Source organism: Mustela nigripes, chromosome 14 (assembly GCF_022355385.1).
Source record: "Mustela nigripes isolate SB6536 chromosome 14, MUSNIG.SB6536, whole genome shotgun sequence".
NCBI classification, from domain to species: Eukaryota; Metazoa; Chordata; class Mammalia; order Carnivora; family Mustelidae; genus Mustela; species Mustela nigripes.
The window spans coordinates 30,632,070-30,648,411 of NC_081570.1; the positions used below are offsets into that span (position 1 = coordinate 30,632,070).

Consider the following 16,342-nt stretch of genomic DNA (forward strand, 5'->3'; position numbering starts at 1 on the left):
TGAAATTCACTCAAGTTGTTAATACATTTTATTTTATGGTTCTGTCATGATTTGCTCATTCATCTATTATTGATAGACATTTGGCTTATTTCTAGTTTTTGGCTATTACAGATAAAGTTGTTGTGAACATTAGTATAAGTCTTTGTGTGGACAGATGCTTTCTCTTGGATAAATACCTAGGTTGAATGGCTGGATCACATGACAGGTCTTTTCAGAGTAGTTGTATCATTTAACATGCCTACCAACAATGTATGAGAGTTCTAATTTTCCACCTTCTGATCAACACTTGGTGTGGCCAGTCTTTGCTTTAGCCATTCTGAAATTATTGGTAGCTCTTTGTGGTTCTAATTTACATTTCCCTAATGACTTATTTTTATTTTATTTAATGACTGATTTATTCTTTTGAGAGAGAGAGAGCATGCAGGGGACAGGTGAGGCAGAGGGAGAGGGAGATGCTTAACCACCTAGGCGCTCCTAATTTTTTTTTTTAAGATTTATTTATTTTTGAGAAAGAGACAGAGAGAGGAAGCTATCCGTACGTGCTTGTGTGAATGGGGAGAGGGGCAAAGGAAGAGAGAGAATCTTAAGCAGATGCCCCACGGAGTGTGGAGCCTGACACAGCTTGATCTCTCACCTGATGAGAGCAAGACCTGAGCAGAAGTCAAGAGTTGGGTGCTTAACTGGCTTAGCCACCCAGGTACCCCACTAATGAGTTACTATATTGAATATTTTTTTATGTGCTTATTTGCCATCCTTATATCTTTATTGGTGAAGTACCTTTCAGATCTTTTGGCCATTTAAAAATTGGGTTGTGTTCTTATTGTTGAGGTTTGAGAGGGATGTGTTGTGGGAGTCGGTTTCTGGACACAAACCATCAGATATCTATGTGTGTGTGTGTGTGTGTGTGTGTATACACACAAAATATATATATTTTTTCATGTTGAGGCTTAGATGGCAAAGAGTGGGCAGAATGGGGATGGTGATTTGTATCACTTCTAAGTTATACACATTCTGTCTGTGGTTCACTTGGGACTCTGGAGGGAATACCCTTGGACTTGACACAGATTGCATTGTGGTGATGTGGCCAATGGGGAAAGCCTGAGGTGCTGTCTACCTGCTTGTAGGGAGCAAATCACAAGGATGAGTTGAGGTGGATGTCACACATTCTGGACTGAACTGTTGGTGAACTCATGTGAGATACCGTGAAGAACTACTAGGAAATACTGGGTAAGACAGGAGGGAAAAGTCCTGCGTAACTAGGTGGGCACACAAGCAGCCAAGCCATGGTTAATTTCTATTAAATTGATCCCTTCTATAACCATAGAGTTGATGGGGTCAGGGGAAAAATGGAATTGAGTATATTCTTTGCAAAAATATTCTCCTGGGCTGTGGCTTTTGTTGTTGTTGTTGTTGTTGTTCTCTTAACAGTGTATCTTGAGGGATGCCTGGGTGGCTCATTGGGTTAAGCCTCTGCCTTTGGCTCAGGTCATGATCTCAGGGTTCTGGGATCATGCCTGCATTGGGCTTCTGCTCAGCAGGGGGCCTGCTTTCCCTTCTCTCTGTCTGTTTCTCTGCCTTCTTGTGATTTCTGTCAAATAAATAAATAAAATCTTTAAAAAAAAAAGTATATCTTGAAGAACACAAGTGCTCGATTATGATAAAGTTCAGTCTGTCAGCTCTCTTTTATGAATTATGTTTTTCATGTTATATATGTAAGAAATCTGTCGGTCTCAAGACCATAAAGATTTTCTTCTGTTTTCTCCCAGAAATTTGTTCGAGCTTTTACATTTAGAACTATGATCCACTTGAAGTTAATTTTTGTATATTGTATGGGGGGTGTTGGAAGTTTTTTATGTTTTTAAAATAAATCTAAATATTGCATTCCTTTGTTGAAAAGACTGCTTTCTCATTGAATTAAGAAATTGCCTTTGCACCTTTTAAAAAATCATTTAGCCATATATATGTAGGCTGGACTCTATTCTTTTCACTGATCTATTTTTCTACCCTGATGCCATTTATCATGTTCTTGTACTGCTTCTTCAAACAGAAAATATAGTATGAAAACTGTATTGCACATAGAAAGTAGACTCAGAAAGTAGAATGGTGGTTGCCAGAGGGCTGAAGGGAGGGAGTAATAGGGAGTTACTGTTTAGATGAAAATTCTATGGATAGATGTTCATAGTGGTAGCACAACAATATAAATATACTTAATGCCATAGAACTGTACTTTGAAAAATGTTTTTTTTTTTCATTTTTACTAAACTCTTAATTATTAAAAGTTATATAATGTCTGGGGGAAAATGATACTCAGTTTCAGGTGACAGATTTTAAAGTAATCAAGACCCAAAGAGGTCAGCTGGCAAATGATGAGGGTAAGAGGTTTGAATGAACCTCTGTTTATGTCCAGAAACAGACTCCCACAACACATCCCTCTCAAACCTCAACAATAAGAACACAACCACAGGACGTAGCATTTCACTGTATTACGTGGCTAGGTCCAAATTGTAATACTTTTCCCCAGTGTGATAAGGCTTGGATTTTAAAATCTCCAAACTTAAAAAGTATTCTAGATCAGTCCTTTTAGTAATAATGACTCACTAAAGCAGAAATGGAGGGTATTTGAATTTATCCTTTTCTCCTCCCCATCTTCCTGTTGTATGCTCGCTCACTCATGTTTCTTGAAAGTTGCCAATTGAAAATGACATGGAGTTGACTCTTTTTTGTTTTTGTTTTAAAGATTTTATTATTTATTTGACAGAGAGAGAGAGACCACAAGCAGGGGGAGTAGTAGAGGGAGAGGGAGAAGCAGGCTCCCTGATCAGCACGGAGTCTGATGTGGGGCTCAATTCCAGGACTCCGGGATCATAACCTGAGCTGAAGGCAGACACTTAACCAACTGAGCCACCCAGGCACCCCTTTTGGGGTGTTTTTAAAATCGTAGTAAATATAAAATTGTGCATAATATAAAATTTACCATTTTAAGCATTTTTAAGTGTATATTCATTGGTGTTAAATATATTGCATTGATAGGAAACCATCACCACCATTTATATCCCGAATATTTTCATCTTCCCATACCAAAACTCTGTACCTATTAGATACTCATTCCCCATTCCTCCCTCTCTCCAGCCTCTGACAACCATACTTCTTTCTGTCTCTAAGAATTTGACTATGGTACAACATAGGAGTGGAAACCATTATTTGTCTCTTTGTGATTTGCTAATTTTACTTAGCATAATGTCTTAGGATTCATCCATGTTGTAGCATTGTCAAATTTCCTTTTCTTTTTTTTTTTTTTTTTTTTAAGATTTTATTTATTTGTTAGAGAGGGAGAGAGTGTACCAACAAGGTAAGCGGCAGGTAGAGCAGGCAGAGGGAGAAGCAGGCTCCCCGCTAGTAAGGAGCGCAGCATGGGACTCAGCCACAGGACCCTGGGATTGTGACCTGAGCTGAAGGCAAATGCTTAAGCAACTGAGTCGCCCACAGGTGTCCTTCACATTTCCTTTTTTAAAAAAGATTTATTTTTTTGTTTGTTTTAGAGAGAGAGTGAGTGGGGGTGGGGGCAGAAGCAGAGGGAGAGAGACACTCAAGATTCTGCAGAGCTGGACACGCGGTTCAGTCTCACAACCCTGAGATCATAACCTGAGCCAAAACCAAAAGTCAGACACTTAATTGAGAGAGCCGCCCTGGTGCTCCAAGTTTCCTTTAATTTTTAAGGCTGAATAATAGTCCATTGTGTGGGGCGCCTGGGTGGCTCAGTGGGTTAAAGCCTCTGCCTTCCGCTCGGGTCATGGTTTCAGGGTACTAGGATCGAGTCCTGTGTTGGGCTTTCCGCTCAGCGGGGAGCCTGCTTCCCTTCCTCTCTCTCTGCCTGCTTCTTGCCTACTTGTGATCTCTGTCAAATAAATAAAAATCTTTTTTAAAAAAAGAGTCCATAGTGTGTTCATACTACAGTTTATTTATTCATTCATACATTGATGGATTCTTGGGTTGCTCCACCTTTTGGCTATTATAAATAGTGCTACTGTGAACATGGGTACAAGTACCTCATCAAGTCCTTGCTTTTGATTGCTTTGGGTGTATATCCAGAAGTGGATACTGGATCATATGATAATTGTTTAATTTTGGGGGGAACTACCATGACATTTTTTGCAATGGCTACACCATTTTGCATTCCTACTGACAACACAGGGGTTCCACATTCTCCATTTCCTTGCCAGTACTTACTATTTTCTGTTTTTGATTTGTGTTGTTTGGTAATAGCCATCCTAATGTATAAAGTGGTTATCTCAGTGTGATTTTGATTTGCATTTTTAAAAGATTTAATTTATTCAAAGAGAAAGCACGGGTGTGGGAGAGGGGCAGAAGGAGAGGGTGAAAGAGCATCTCAAGGAGACTAGCACTGAGTGTGGAGCCCAATGGAGGGCTCGATCTCACAACCCTAAGATCATGACCTGAGCCAAAACCAAACCAACTGAGCTGCCCAGGTGTCCCTGATTTTCATTTCTTCTTCTTCCTCCTCCTCTTCTTCTTTTTTAAAAGATTTATTTATTTATCTATCTATCTATTTATTTATTTATTTGAGAGAGCATACATATGCATGAGCTGGGGGAGGGGGAAAGAGAATCTCAAGCAGACTGCCTCACTGAGTATGAAGCCCAATGCAGGACTGGATCTCATGACCTGTGAGATCATGACTGAAATGAAATCATGAGTCAGGCACTCAACTAACTGAGCCATCCAGGCATGCCACTCCCTGATTTGCATTACTTAATAGGTAATGTTAAGCATGTTTTTATGTGCTTTTTGGCCATTTGTGTATCTTCTTTAAAGAAGTGCCTGTTCGAATCCTTTGCTTATTTTTAGTTGGGTTGTTTGTTTTTTTGTTGAATTTTAAGGGCTTTTAAAAATTTTATTTATTTATTTATTTATTTGACACAGAGGGAGAGGCACAACAAGAGAGGGAACTCAAGAGGGGGAGTGGGAGGGAGAAGCAGGCTTCCCACTGAGCAGGGAGCCCGATTCAGGGCTTGATCCAGGGACCCTGGGATCATGACCTGAGCCGAAGGCAGATGCTTAATGACTGAGCCACCCAGGTGCCCCAAGACTGCTATATATATATCACTTAGCAGATACATAATGTACAAATATTTTCTCCTGTTCTTTGTGTTGCCATTTTACCATGTTGATAGTGCCCCTTGGGGGTATACAAGTTTTAAGTTTTGATATAATCCAATTTGTTTGTTTTTACTTTTGTCACCCATGCTTTTAGTGTCTTACTTAAGAAATCATTTTAAAATCCAATGTCATGAAGCTTTTCCCCCTTTGTTTTCTTCCAAGAATTTTTTTTTTAAGATTTTTATTCATTTATCTATCCAACAGAGAGAGATCACAAGTAGGCAGAGAGGCAGGCAGGCAGAGAGAGAGGAAGGGAAGCAGGTTCCCTGCTGAGCAGAGAGCCCGATGCGGGGCTCCATCCCAGGACCCCGGGATCATGACCTGAGCCGAAGGCAGAGGTTTAACCCACCGAGCCACCCAGGTGCCCCTCTAAGATATTTAGCTCTTTGATCTGTATTAATTTTTATAGATGGTATAGGGTAAGAGTCTAATTAATTCTTTTGTGTATGGATACCTAGTTTTCTCAACACTGTTTGTTGAGAAGACTGCCCTTTCTCTCATTGAATGGTTTTGGCACCCTTGGGGAAACTCATTGACCATACATGTAAGGGTTTGTTTCTGGGCTCTCTGTTCCATTGGTCTCTATGTCTGTCTTCTTGCCAGTATACAGTGCTTTGATTACTCTGGCTTTGTAGTAGATTTTGAAATCAGGGAACGTGAGATCTATAACTTTGTTCTTCTTTTCAAGATTGTTTTGGCAATTCAGGGTCCCTTGGGATTCCATAACAATTTTAGGACAGATTTTTCTGTTTCTGCAAAAAAAAAAAAAAAAAGTAATTGAGATTTTGATAGGGATTGCATTGAATCTGTAGATTGCTTTGGGTAGTATTGGCATCTTAACATTATTAAGTTTCCTAGTCTGTTAACATTTCCATGTCATGTCTTTCCATTATTTGTGTCTTTGATTTCTTTCAGCAAAGTTTCGTAGTTTTCGGTGTGCAAGTCTCTTCGGTTAAATTTATTCCTAACTATATTTTTGATATTACTATAAATGAAATAGTTAACTTTTCGGATTATTCATTGTTATTGTATAAAAATCAGCTGATTTTTGTGTGTTAATTTTGTATCCTGCAAGTTTTCTGAATTTGTTTATTCTCACTGTTGATTTTTAATGTGGAATCTTTATCATTTTCTACATATGTAGTCATGTAGTTTGCAGACAGTGGTGCTTCTACTTTCTCTCAGATTTGGGTGCCTTTTATTTTTCTTGCGGAATTGCTCTCACTAGGCTTCAGTACTGTCTTAAATAGAATTGGTGAAAGTGGGAGTTTTTTAATTTTTTAATTAATTAATTTAGTTTTAAAGGCTGAAAAAAAATTTTTTTTAAGGTTTTATTTATTTGACAGAGAGAGAGATCACAAGTAGGCGGAGAGTCAGGCGGGGGTAGAGGGGAGAGGAGAAGCAGGCTCTCCAGTGAGCAGAGAGCCCAATGCAGGGCTGAATCTCAGAACCTGAGATTATGACCTGTGCTGAAGGCAGCGGCTTAATCCACTGAACCACCCAGGTGCCCCGGAAGTGGGCATTTTGAAAAAAGATTTTATTTATTTATTTGTCAGAGAGAGTGAGCACAAGTAGGGGGAGTGGCAGACAGAAGCAGACCCCCAACTGAGCAAGGAGACCAATACCGGACTCCATCCCAGGACCCTGAGATCATGACTTGAGCAGGAGGCAGATGCTTAACTCACTGAGCCACCCAGGCATCCCTTTTTTTCTCAGTCTTAAAGGAAAAGCTTTCAGTCTCACTATTGAGTTTAATGTTAGCTGTGGGTTTTTCATTTATGATTATATTTTATGTTGAGATAGTTTCCATCTGTTCCTTGTTTGTTGATTGTTTTTTATCTTGAAAAGTTGTTGAATTTTTCAGATGCTCTTTCTGCACTAGTTGAAGTGATCTTGAGGGTTTACCTCTTTATTCTGTTAATCATTATTACATTGATTGATTTTCATACACTGAACCATCCTTGCATTCCAGGAATAAATCCCACTTGGTCATGGTATCTAATGCATTTTAAAATATCCTTGATTTTAGTTTACTAGTATTTTGTTGGTTTTTTTTTTTTTTAAATCAGTGCTTTTAAGGGATATTGATGTGTAGTTTTCTTTAGTCTTTGTCTGGTTTTGGTATCAGAATAATGCTGGCCTCATAGAATGAATTAGAGAACGTTTCTTCCTCTTTGGAAGATTAACTATTGGAACTGTCCTCATCCAAGCTTTCTTCCTTACTGTTATTAGTAACTCAGATGAAGACACTGTATAGATGTTATGGTGGTTTTTTTTTTTTTAAAGATTTTATTTATTATTTGGTGAGAGAGAGAGAGCACAGGAGCATAGAGAGATAGGCAGAGCAGCAGGCAGAGAGTGAGGGAGAAGCAGGCTCTCTGCTGAGCAGGGAGCCCGTTGTGGGGCTCGATCCCAGGACCCCAGGATCATGACCGAGGCGAAGGCAGCCACTTAACCTACTGAGCCACCCAGGCACTCTGCTATGGTAATTTTTAAAAATGATTTCATAAAAGAAATATATGAAAATTTTATACAACCTCACCAGTATTGAAATGGTTGTAAATTGAATAAACAAAATAATTGTATTTCTCCTATCCAGTTGATACTCAAAAAATTATATTTAGATTATAATATACAATAATTTTGACAGCTTTCAATTTGTCACTGTCTTAACACTAATAATAGGAATGTAAATTGGAACAAATTTTCTGGAGCACAATTTGACATTATGTGAAGCCTTAAAAAATAATGCATCCTTTGACCCAGGAATTCCATTTATAGGATATTATCTTGAGAAAATTGTCATGGATACATGGAAGAAGTTGGAACAGTGCTTTCAACATTATAATAATGCAAAATTAAAACCATGATGTCCAGAAGCAGAGAATTCGATAATAAATTGTGGTACACAACACAGGCCGTGCAGCAATAATATACTGATGTTGGAGAAAATTTTATAAAACAATGTGTAGTATAATGCCACTAAAATGGTTCTATTGAGGCATTATTAAAAACAAAAACCCGGGATGCCTGGGTGGCTCAGTTGGTTGGACGACTGCCTTCGGCTCAGGTCATGATCCCGGAGTCCCGGGATCAAGTCCCGCATCGGACTCCCAGCTCTATGGGGAGTCTGCTTCTCTCTCTGACCTTCTCCTCGTTCATGCTCTCTCTCGCTGTCTCTCTCTCAAGTAAATAAATAAAATCTTTAAAAAAAAAAAAAAAAAACCCTTTCAAACTTAGTATTACTTCTTAACAGTGGTCTATTACCCGAATGAGAGTAAGGATTCTTGATATTTTTATTTCTACTTCTCCATCTCTCTCTTTTTAAAAAGATTTTATTTATTTATTTGACAGAGAGAAATCACAAGCAGGCAGAGGGGCAGGCAGAGGGAGAGGGGGAAACAGGCTCCCCACTGAGCAGAGAGCCCAACGCAGAGCTCGATCCCAGGATCCTGAGATCATGACCTGAGCGGAAGTCAGAGGCTTAACCCACTGTGCCACCCAGGTGCCCCTCCATCTCTCTATTTTTTAAACAGTAAATTATACTAGTTTTATGACAAAACAATAAAAGGTATTAGAATTCAAAATGGAAAGATTCAAGAAGAGTAGTTAAATCTTATGGCAGAATCATTATCTAAAAATAACCTTGGTAGGCTGAGATGATGGATTGAATCCAGTGAAGTTTAATCAGGATGGTTGAGTTAGGTAGATATGATAGAGTAATAAGTCATACTTTTCTGGACTTAAAAAACCAACTATAACCAGTATGGAAAGTATGAGGTGGGGCTCAGTAGCAACATATGTGAAAGACTTAAAGGTTTTAGTTGACTTAGCCACCTTCTGTGTGTGAGCAGCCAACCATTTTCCTCCCCTTCTATTTCATCTCACACCCAGCTTAGTCTCTTCATGGGAAGCCTCCATTGTTTCCTCACCGGGTGTTATTAAGTCTTGTTACCATTTGACCCCATTTGTTTTAGTCATTTCTGACTTTGTTCAATGTTGCTGTCTCTTTGGAGTCCTCCTGTTCCTCTTACTTTTGCTTTTTCAAACTTGACCCATACTGCAGAAGCCAAACTTTGTCTTGCTGGAAGCCTGTTTGTCATGGTGCAGTCACATTTTACTCAAATTTATTTAATTGTGGAAATTCTGCTATGTTGAAAATTAAAATCTGTAAGGTTTCTCACTTCATGTGCAAAATTTGAAATAATGCAAATCCTCTTCTATTATTAAAAGTGACGATTTCTGGGTCACCTGGGTGGCTCAGTCATTAAGCGTCTGCATTCGGCTAAGGTAATGGTCCCAGGGTCCTGGGATTGAGCCCCATGTCCGGCTCCCTGCTCAGTGGGGAGTCTGCTTCTCCCTCTCACTCCCCTGCTTGTATTCCCCTCTCTCTGTGTCTTTCTCTGTCAAATAAGTAATTAAAATCTTAAAAAAAAAAGTGATGATTTCCTTTTGCCACAGGACATGTAGCTTTAATGATAAATACCAGATACCTCTTTTCATTTTTTTGTGAACCACCAGTATGTCAGTCAGCTCCATTGCTGCAAAACCTTACCAGAAGCAGTCACTTCCATGATACTGCTTGCTGCAAAATATTAAAGATAGTGTGTAGGGGGAAGAAAGCAGAATTTAAAAGTACACTTAAAATAGTCGTAGAGTTGTGCTTTCTGAGAAGACCTAAAGCAAAGCCTAAAGTGTGGGCTCTGGAGCCAGATGACCCTGAATTCAAATTTAAATCCTGAATCCAGCAGTTAATTACTGGTTGACTTTGGACAAATAATCTGTCTGTGTTTTTGTTTTTTCATTTAAAAAAAATTTTTTTTTTTAAAGTAATGTCTGCACCCAGTGTGGGGATTGAACTTAAAACCCCGAGATCAAGACTTGCATGTTCTAACAACTGAGCCATCCAGGTGCCTCTGTTTCCTCATTTTTAAAATGGGCTGGTGATAAATCACCTAGTTCACAGGGTTGTTGTAAATTGTGTTAGTAGCATGTAAAGCTCCTAGGAGAATGCCTAGCTTATACTATGTGTTCAAAAATACTAGGAGTATTCCATTGGGAATATTCATCTTGAACCATTTCAGTTTTATTTATTATTTTATTATTTTTAATGACATTTTTGAAAAGGATTGATTGATTTTGAAAGAGAACATGCACACACATGCAGTAGAGCATGGAGAGGGAGAGAATCTCAAACAGATTCCCTGCTGAGTGTGGAGGCCTACCTGGGGCTCAGTCCCAAGACCCTGAGATCAACATCCTGAATTGAAATCAAGAGTTGGATGCGTCACTTAACTGAATGAGCCACCAAGGTGCTGCACCATTTGAGTTTTAAATTGCGATACAAATTTGACCATTCTGTAAAATGCTCCCTCTTATGGGGCTCCTGGCTGGCTCAGGTGGAAGAGCATGCGACTCTTGATCTTGGGGTCGTGAGTTTGAGCATGCTCGGTGTAGAGGTTACTTTAAATAAATAAATAAACTTAAGAAGAAAGAAATGCTCCATCTTTGATATTTTTAGAAAATAGTTAAGGATGCTGCCAATCTCTTTGAAACCATGTAGTGAGGAATATGGATAGAATTCGGATGAGGGGAGGGGCACTGGAGTGAGCCACCCAGGCGCCCCAGAGTGGAATTTATTATTTACCTTCCCTTTCTCTTTCAGTTTTGTTGGTGTCTAAAATTTAAATTGTAAGAAGAAATAAGACCTCCCTTTTTCTCTACTGCTTCTGATGGAATGTCATGGATGGCTATAAGTCATTTAACTTAATCCTGAATTTTTAAAAAAAGGTTATAGTGAAGAAAATTGTTCCAGTAATTCTTTAAATGCTCACAATATGTCATAATGAATATATTAATTGGATTAATACATGAGGGTGAAAAGATTCAGGAACTTAAGAATGTATAAGTCAATATAGGGCAAGCTATAAACATAAATACCCATGGGGTATTGGATCTTTGAAATTGTGTAACTTGTAGAAGAAGTCTTAATGGAACGATTGGGTCAGAAGATACTAGAATGGTGTCAGGAAAATTCTGAGTGGGAAGGTGGACTGGAAAGACCCACCTCATCTGTATGCACTGTACCTTTCTCTTTGTATACTTCAGGCACCAGCTGGTTAATTTGCGTGTGTGGTTTCAACTGTCAGTCTGTGTTGACTCATTCTGAAAGCTCCATGAGGATAGGCCCCCCCATGTCTTTTTCCCTAGCACTTAGCAGTGTAGGATTAGAGTAGGCTCTCCATAAATATTTGTCCAGTGAATAAAATGGTGGATGGATCAGCAAACATTTAGTGAGACTTGAGAATGTTCTGTGGTGGTAGAAGTGGGTAGAGAATTGTTAGGCTTGTGAAGATTGATAACACATAATATCTGACCTCAGGGAACATAAAATCTGATATTGCATATAAATTTGTCAAGTTCTTTGGTTTTAGATTAACCAGTGCAGACAATAAGTAATTTGGTGACTTGAAACAAGCTTTGTTTCTAACAAAGATTTTAATAAATTTCTTAACAGAGATTATATAAACTCTTATTTATATAACAGATAAGCACATATTCTTATGCTTATTGTTCCTTCTCTGTACTCATTTAGCTGCAAAAAGGATTGTTATGGGGTGAATTTTATGATCCTCTGTTATTAAGGGTTTTTTTTTTTTAATTAAAATTTGGGATTTGATCAGATGAGGACATAATGCTCTTCTGAAAATATGGAAGGAGCTCACATCTCTAAAATGTGGTAGGGTAGCAAGATAATTAATTGAATTGCTATCCTAAAATAAATGGCTTGATCATTCAGGTATGCAAAGACCAGGTGATCTAGTTTTATAATCAGATAATCCAGCTAAGTGTTTTTATTGTCTATGGTATAATTGTTTATCATGTATTTCCTTTAAGGTTCTTTTTTTTTCTTTTTTTTTTTTAAAAAGTAATCAAGGCTATTCTTAATTATTGGAACTGAGATAGGGACTGTTACTTTGGAAACTAAAATTGCAGAGAATCCAGTGGAATCCTGCAATGCTACCACAGCTATTTGTAGTTCTTTGGGCAAAAAAATTAAAGACAAGAAGTTAGAATTTTTTGAAGAAATTGTTCCGTGGTGGGGGGGGGTGTGTGGTAGTGGTAATGAATTCAAATCACATGTAATTCACTCAAGATAAAGCTGCCTCTGTAAATAAGACTTTCCTATAGAAGTAGCCCCAGTCAAAGAGTTAGGATTAGCCCAGTCAGAATGTGTTTCTAAATTTTTTAAAATTTTTACAAATTAATTTTTAAAAATAAAAGTAGTTAAAAATACAAGTATAATATCATTCTTTCATAAATTGGTTAGTGTAAATTAAGCCAAATCAATTCTCTTTATGTAGGAAAAAAATGGATTTTGTGGAGTTACACAGCTGAGGTCATACTTAGGAATAAGTGTCTTTTTGAAGAAGGCAGGGATCATTGTTTTATTCTCGGATACCCAGTCCTTGGCACATGGTTGGGGCTCAATTTAATGTATTAGTGAAACTCATTATTGAATTTCAGAGATCGAAACTCCCAGACCTCTAGTGAGAACAGCCTTAGATATTTTATGGCTTTACTCTTAGATTTATTCTCGTGTCAGAATAGCAGTTCTGATTTTTCTTTAACTCAGTAGAATCAGTTAATGAAGTGATGGAAAATAGAATCCTCTAAACAAATCAGAGACTAAAAAATTGTATGCATTTATTAGGAAAAAAGGGGAGCAACCACGTATTTGAGAACAAAGACTGTCTGTTTCATTGTTTTTATTGTTTAATTAATACTTTAATTTTATTTTTTAGACCTTATTGCAATATGCAAGCAACAAGAATGCCTCGGAACATATGGTGTATCTTCTGGAGGTATATCGACTTGCCATCCAAAGCTTTGCCAGTGCACGCCCATATTTAACTACTGAATGTGAAGATGTCCTCTTAGTGCTTGGCAGATTAGTACTGTAAGTTGAAGTACTTAAGTCACTGTTAAAATTGAGTACTTAGGCTGTAATGTTTGTCTGACTTCTCTTTACTATGAAATCCCATTATTCAGAGCACCAGAAGTCATACCTTCGAATGAAATTTCCTTTGCTCTGAGTCTTCATACTCTGGTTCCTAGGAGATTAAGTACAAGTGAAGCTCTAGCCAGACAGCATAATCAACATAATCTTTAATTGCCTCCAGAGTCTCTTCTCACTCAGGTTTAGCATCCAAGAATGATACAGTTTCTTTATTTAGGTATAGATCAGTATAACTAACAAGAGTATCTGGAAACTGTAGTGGTCTTTGAGGATCACCTTGAGGGGAAATACTATGAAATTCTGCAGTTCAGTTAGATTATTGGAACTAAGAAAATTTTACTAGCAGAAAATATTAGGATATATATAAGATTACCAGCCTGAGTCAATAATAATTTAGCTGCTGTTTTAATATTTGGCTGCCTATTAGCAAATAAAATTATACCTTTCACATAATTTTCATCTGCAAATTGAAGAGGTATAACAGCTATTCAATTTTTAGATTTGTTTAGCTTACAGATGGTTTGGGAGGATAACTTCTAGTCTGGGTGGTCTTGATATGTTATAAGTAGAGAAATGATCTTGCCAATCTTTCTGTTCCTTTGCAAGTGACAAGAGCCTACACACATGATAGTTACATATATTTATCTCCTTATCAGCTGAATTGACAGTAGCATGAGCTCCTGTTTTTGTCTTCTGGAATCAGAATGGTTCCTATTTGAGTACCCTCTTATATCCTAATAAACTAAATAAAACTGCTTGGAATATGATTTCTAGAGGGAATATATTATTTTCCAAATGTTTTAAAGCCACAGTGTCCTTATAATGCCTCCTGGCTTTTCTTCTTTTCTCTTTTTTAAAGTTGAAAAGCCAATATAACTACGTTGAAGAAAATTTTAAAGAGTAAGAAGCATATTTCAAAAAAATGTGAAACATATACAATATCATTATCATACTGTATTTGACATGTGTATAGCCACATTTATATACTGACTTCATTATTTTACATTATAGGAGTTGTTTTGAATTACTGCTTTCAGTGTCTGAAAGTGAACTGCCATGTGAAGTCTGGGTACTCTTCCTTCAGTCTCTACAGGTGAGTTAATTTGGGCTGAAAAAGTCTTTGTTAAGATATCCAAGACACCTACTTAATTTCTCCCAGCAAACTCAAATGGAAAATTTTGAAGAAAAACAAGTACATTGTATATTGGTATTCAGTTCATGAAATTTTGAGAAAGAGGTCTTCCAAATGAAGGGATGTGTTAAAAATTGTTTTTGTCTTTCATTTGGTTTTGTTAGCCTTTGTATAGCTTAGGAATGAACACAAGTTTTCATTACTCAGAAACAAAGTTTGAAAACAAAAGCAAAGTTTTTAGACAGAATAAAGCTATTATAAATATAAAATTGTATGTAGTTATAAGGTAACAGTATTTGGATCATTCTGAGTACACTTATCTAGTAATTTTCCCCTAACACTTCAGAGATTGTGTCTAGCATAATGAGTCCCTCAGACAACCAAAATAGTCATCATAGATTCTATTCATGCATTTTACTTACAGAAGAGCTACATTGGCTCTCATATTGGCTTGATTATCAGCTTCCTTAATAGGTAAGTACATCAGAAAGCAGCAAGTTATGGAGGGTAGAATTGGATAGGAGGAAAATACTACAGGAGGCAAATTTGCATGTCATTGATAGAGACAGAAAAACTGTTCTAAAAAATACACACAATAGTAATAGCTGTCATTCGTTATCACTGTATACTAAATACTGCTTTCTTTTATGTGTTTTGTGTCTTGTAATCAAATTACAAACCTTATAATGTAGGGATCATTTGAATCTCCATTTACAAACAGGGAGACAGGCATAGAGAATATTAATTAGCTTGCCCAAAGGATTTATACCCAGAGCTTGCTTTTTGCCAGCTACTTCTTGGGACACAAACTCTAGTAGTCTGTACCTGTTTGATATAGGCACAAGTAAAGATTTGTATATTAACATACATACTTCATTATCTGGACATTTCTTTCCTTTGGGATATATAACCCAAAATGAAATGATAATAATGTTAATCTTTTTGTTTTGGGGAAAAGAGGATTTTTTTTTTTGGTCCTGTCGTTGGCCTATTTTAATCCCTATAATGTGATCCTAATTCCTCACATACTCATACAGCTGGTAAAATCACCTTGTCACACTGTGTTTTGAGGCCTGCTAGTAGTTTTGTCCTGGCATACAAAGGTCTAGAAGGGCAAATCTTACTATTCTTGTTTGGGTTGTTACTGTTTACTTATAATAGTATTCTTTGCAGAGAGAATACTGTCTTATTTCTTTATTACTTTCTTAGATCATATGCCTACATAAAATACTTGCCTTTTCTCTCTACCTGTGTAACTTTTTCCACTGTTTATCAGGATGTATTTTTGAATATGTGTTGAATAAAATGAATTTCAGTAGAGGTACAGATAAATCTAAGACATGGTCCCTGTTGAAATCTAAAAGGTAAAAGCCCTGCAGTTTTCTTATTTTAGTGATAAATGAACAAGGCAGCAGATAGTTTTGAGGAAAGTTTTGGTAAGAGAATAGTTTTATCAGAGCAGGCTGCAGACAGAACACTCTCATTCACTATGTTCAGTTTATGTAACCCTCCAGATCTTTTGCCTATGGATATGGATTTTCTAATAAACAAAAACGAGGTCCTATTTTTTGCAACTTTTTTAAACCTAATTTTATCATGGATGTATGTCTAAGTTTGTATCTGTAGTTCTCCCTTATTTGATGATTGCCTGCACTTCTGTTACGTGGTTGCACCATAAGTTATTTGGCCAGATCTCTGTAATTTATTGTAAATAGTACTAAGTTAAACTTCTTGAGCTAGTATTTCTTTATTACAGATTTCAGGATGTGGACTTGTATATTTTTTACCTTAAAAAAGAAACAAATTTGGGGCGCCTGGGTGGCTCAGTGGGTTAAAGCCTCTGCCTTCGGCTCAGGTCATGATCTCGGGGTCCTGGGATCGAGCCCCGCATCGGGCTCTCTGCTCAGTGGGGAGCCTGCTTCCCCCCTCCCTCTCTCTGCCTGCCTCTCTGCCTACTTGTGATCTCTGTCAAATAAATAAATAAAATCTTAAAAAAAAAAAAAAAAGAAACA

The 16,342-nt window shown here is 37.4% G+C and overlaps 1 protein-coding gene across 1 annotated transcript in view; it reads left to right on the plus strand.

The window, feature by feature from the left end:
* The window catches only part of RLF (RLF zinc finger), a 94,993-nt gene that overhangs the window by 19,267 nt on the left and 59,384 nt on the right, over positions 1-16,342 (plus strand). The window contains exons 2-3 of the mRNA XM_059374261.1: positions 12,984-13,138; positions 14,210-14,291. Of these exons, the coding sequence (XP_059230244.1) occupies positions 12,984-13,138; positions 14,210-14,291 (237 nt within the window). The remainder of the gene's footprint in view (positions 1-12,983; positions 13,139-14,209; positions 14,292-16,342) is intronic.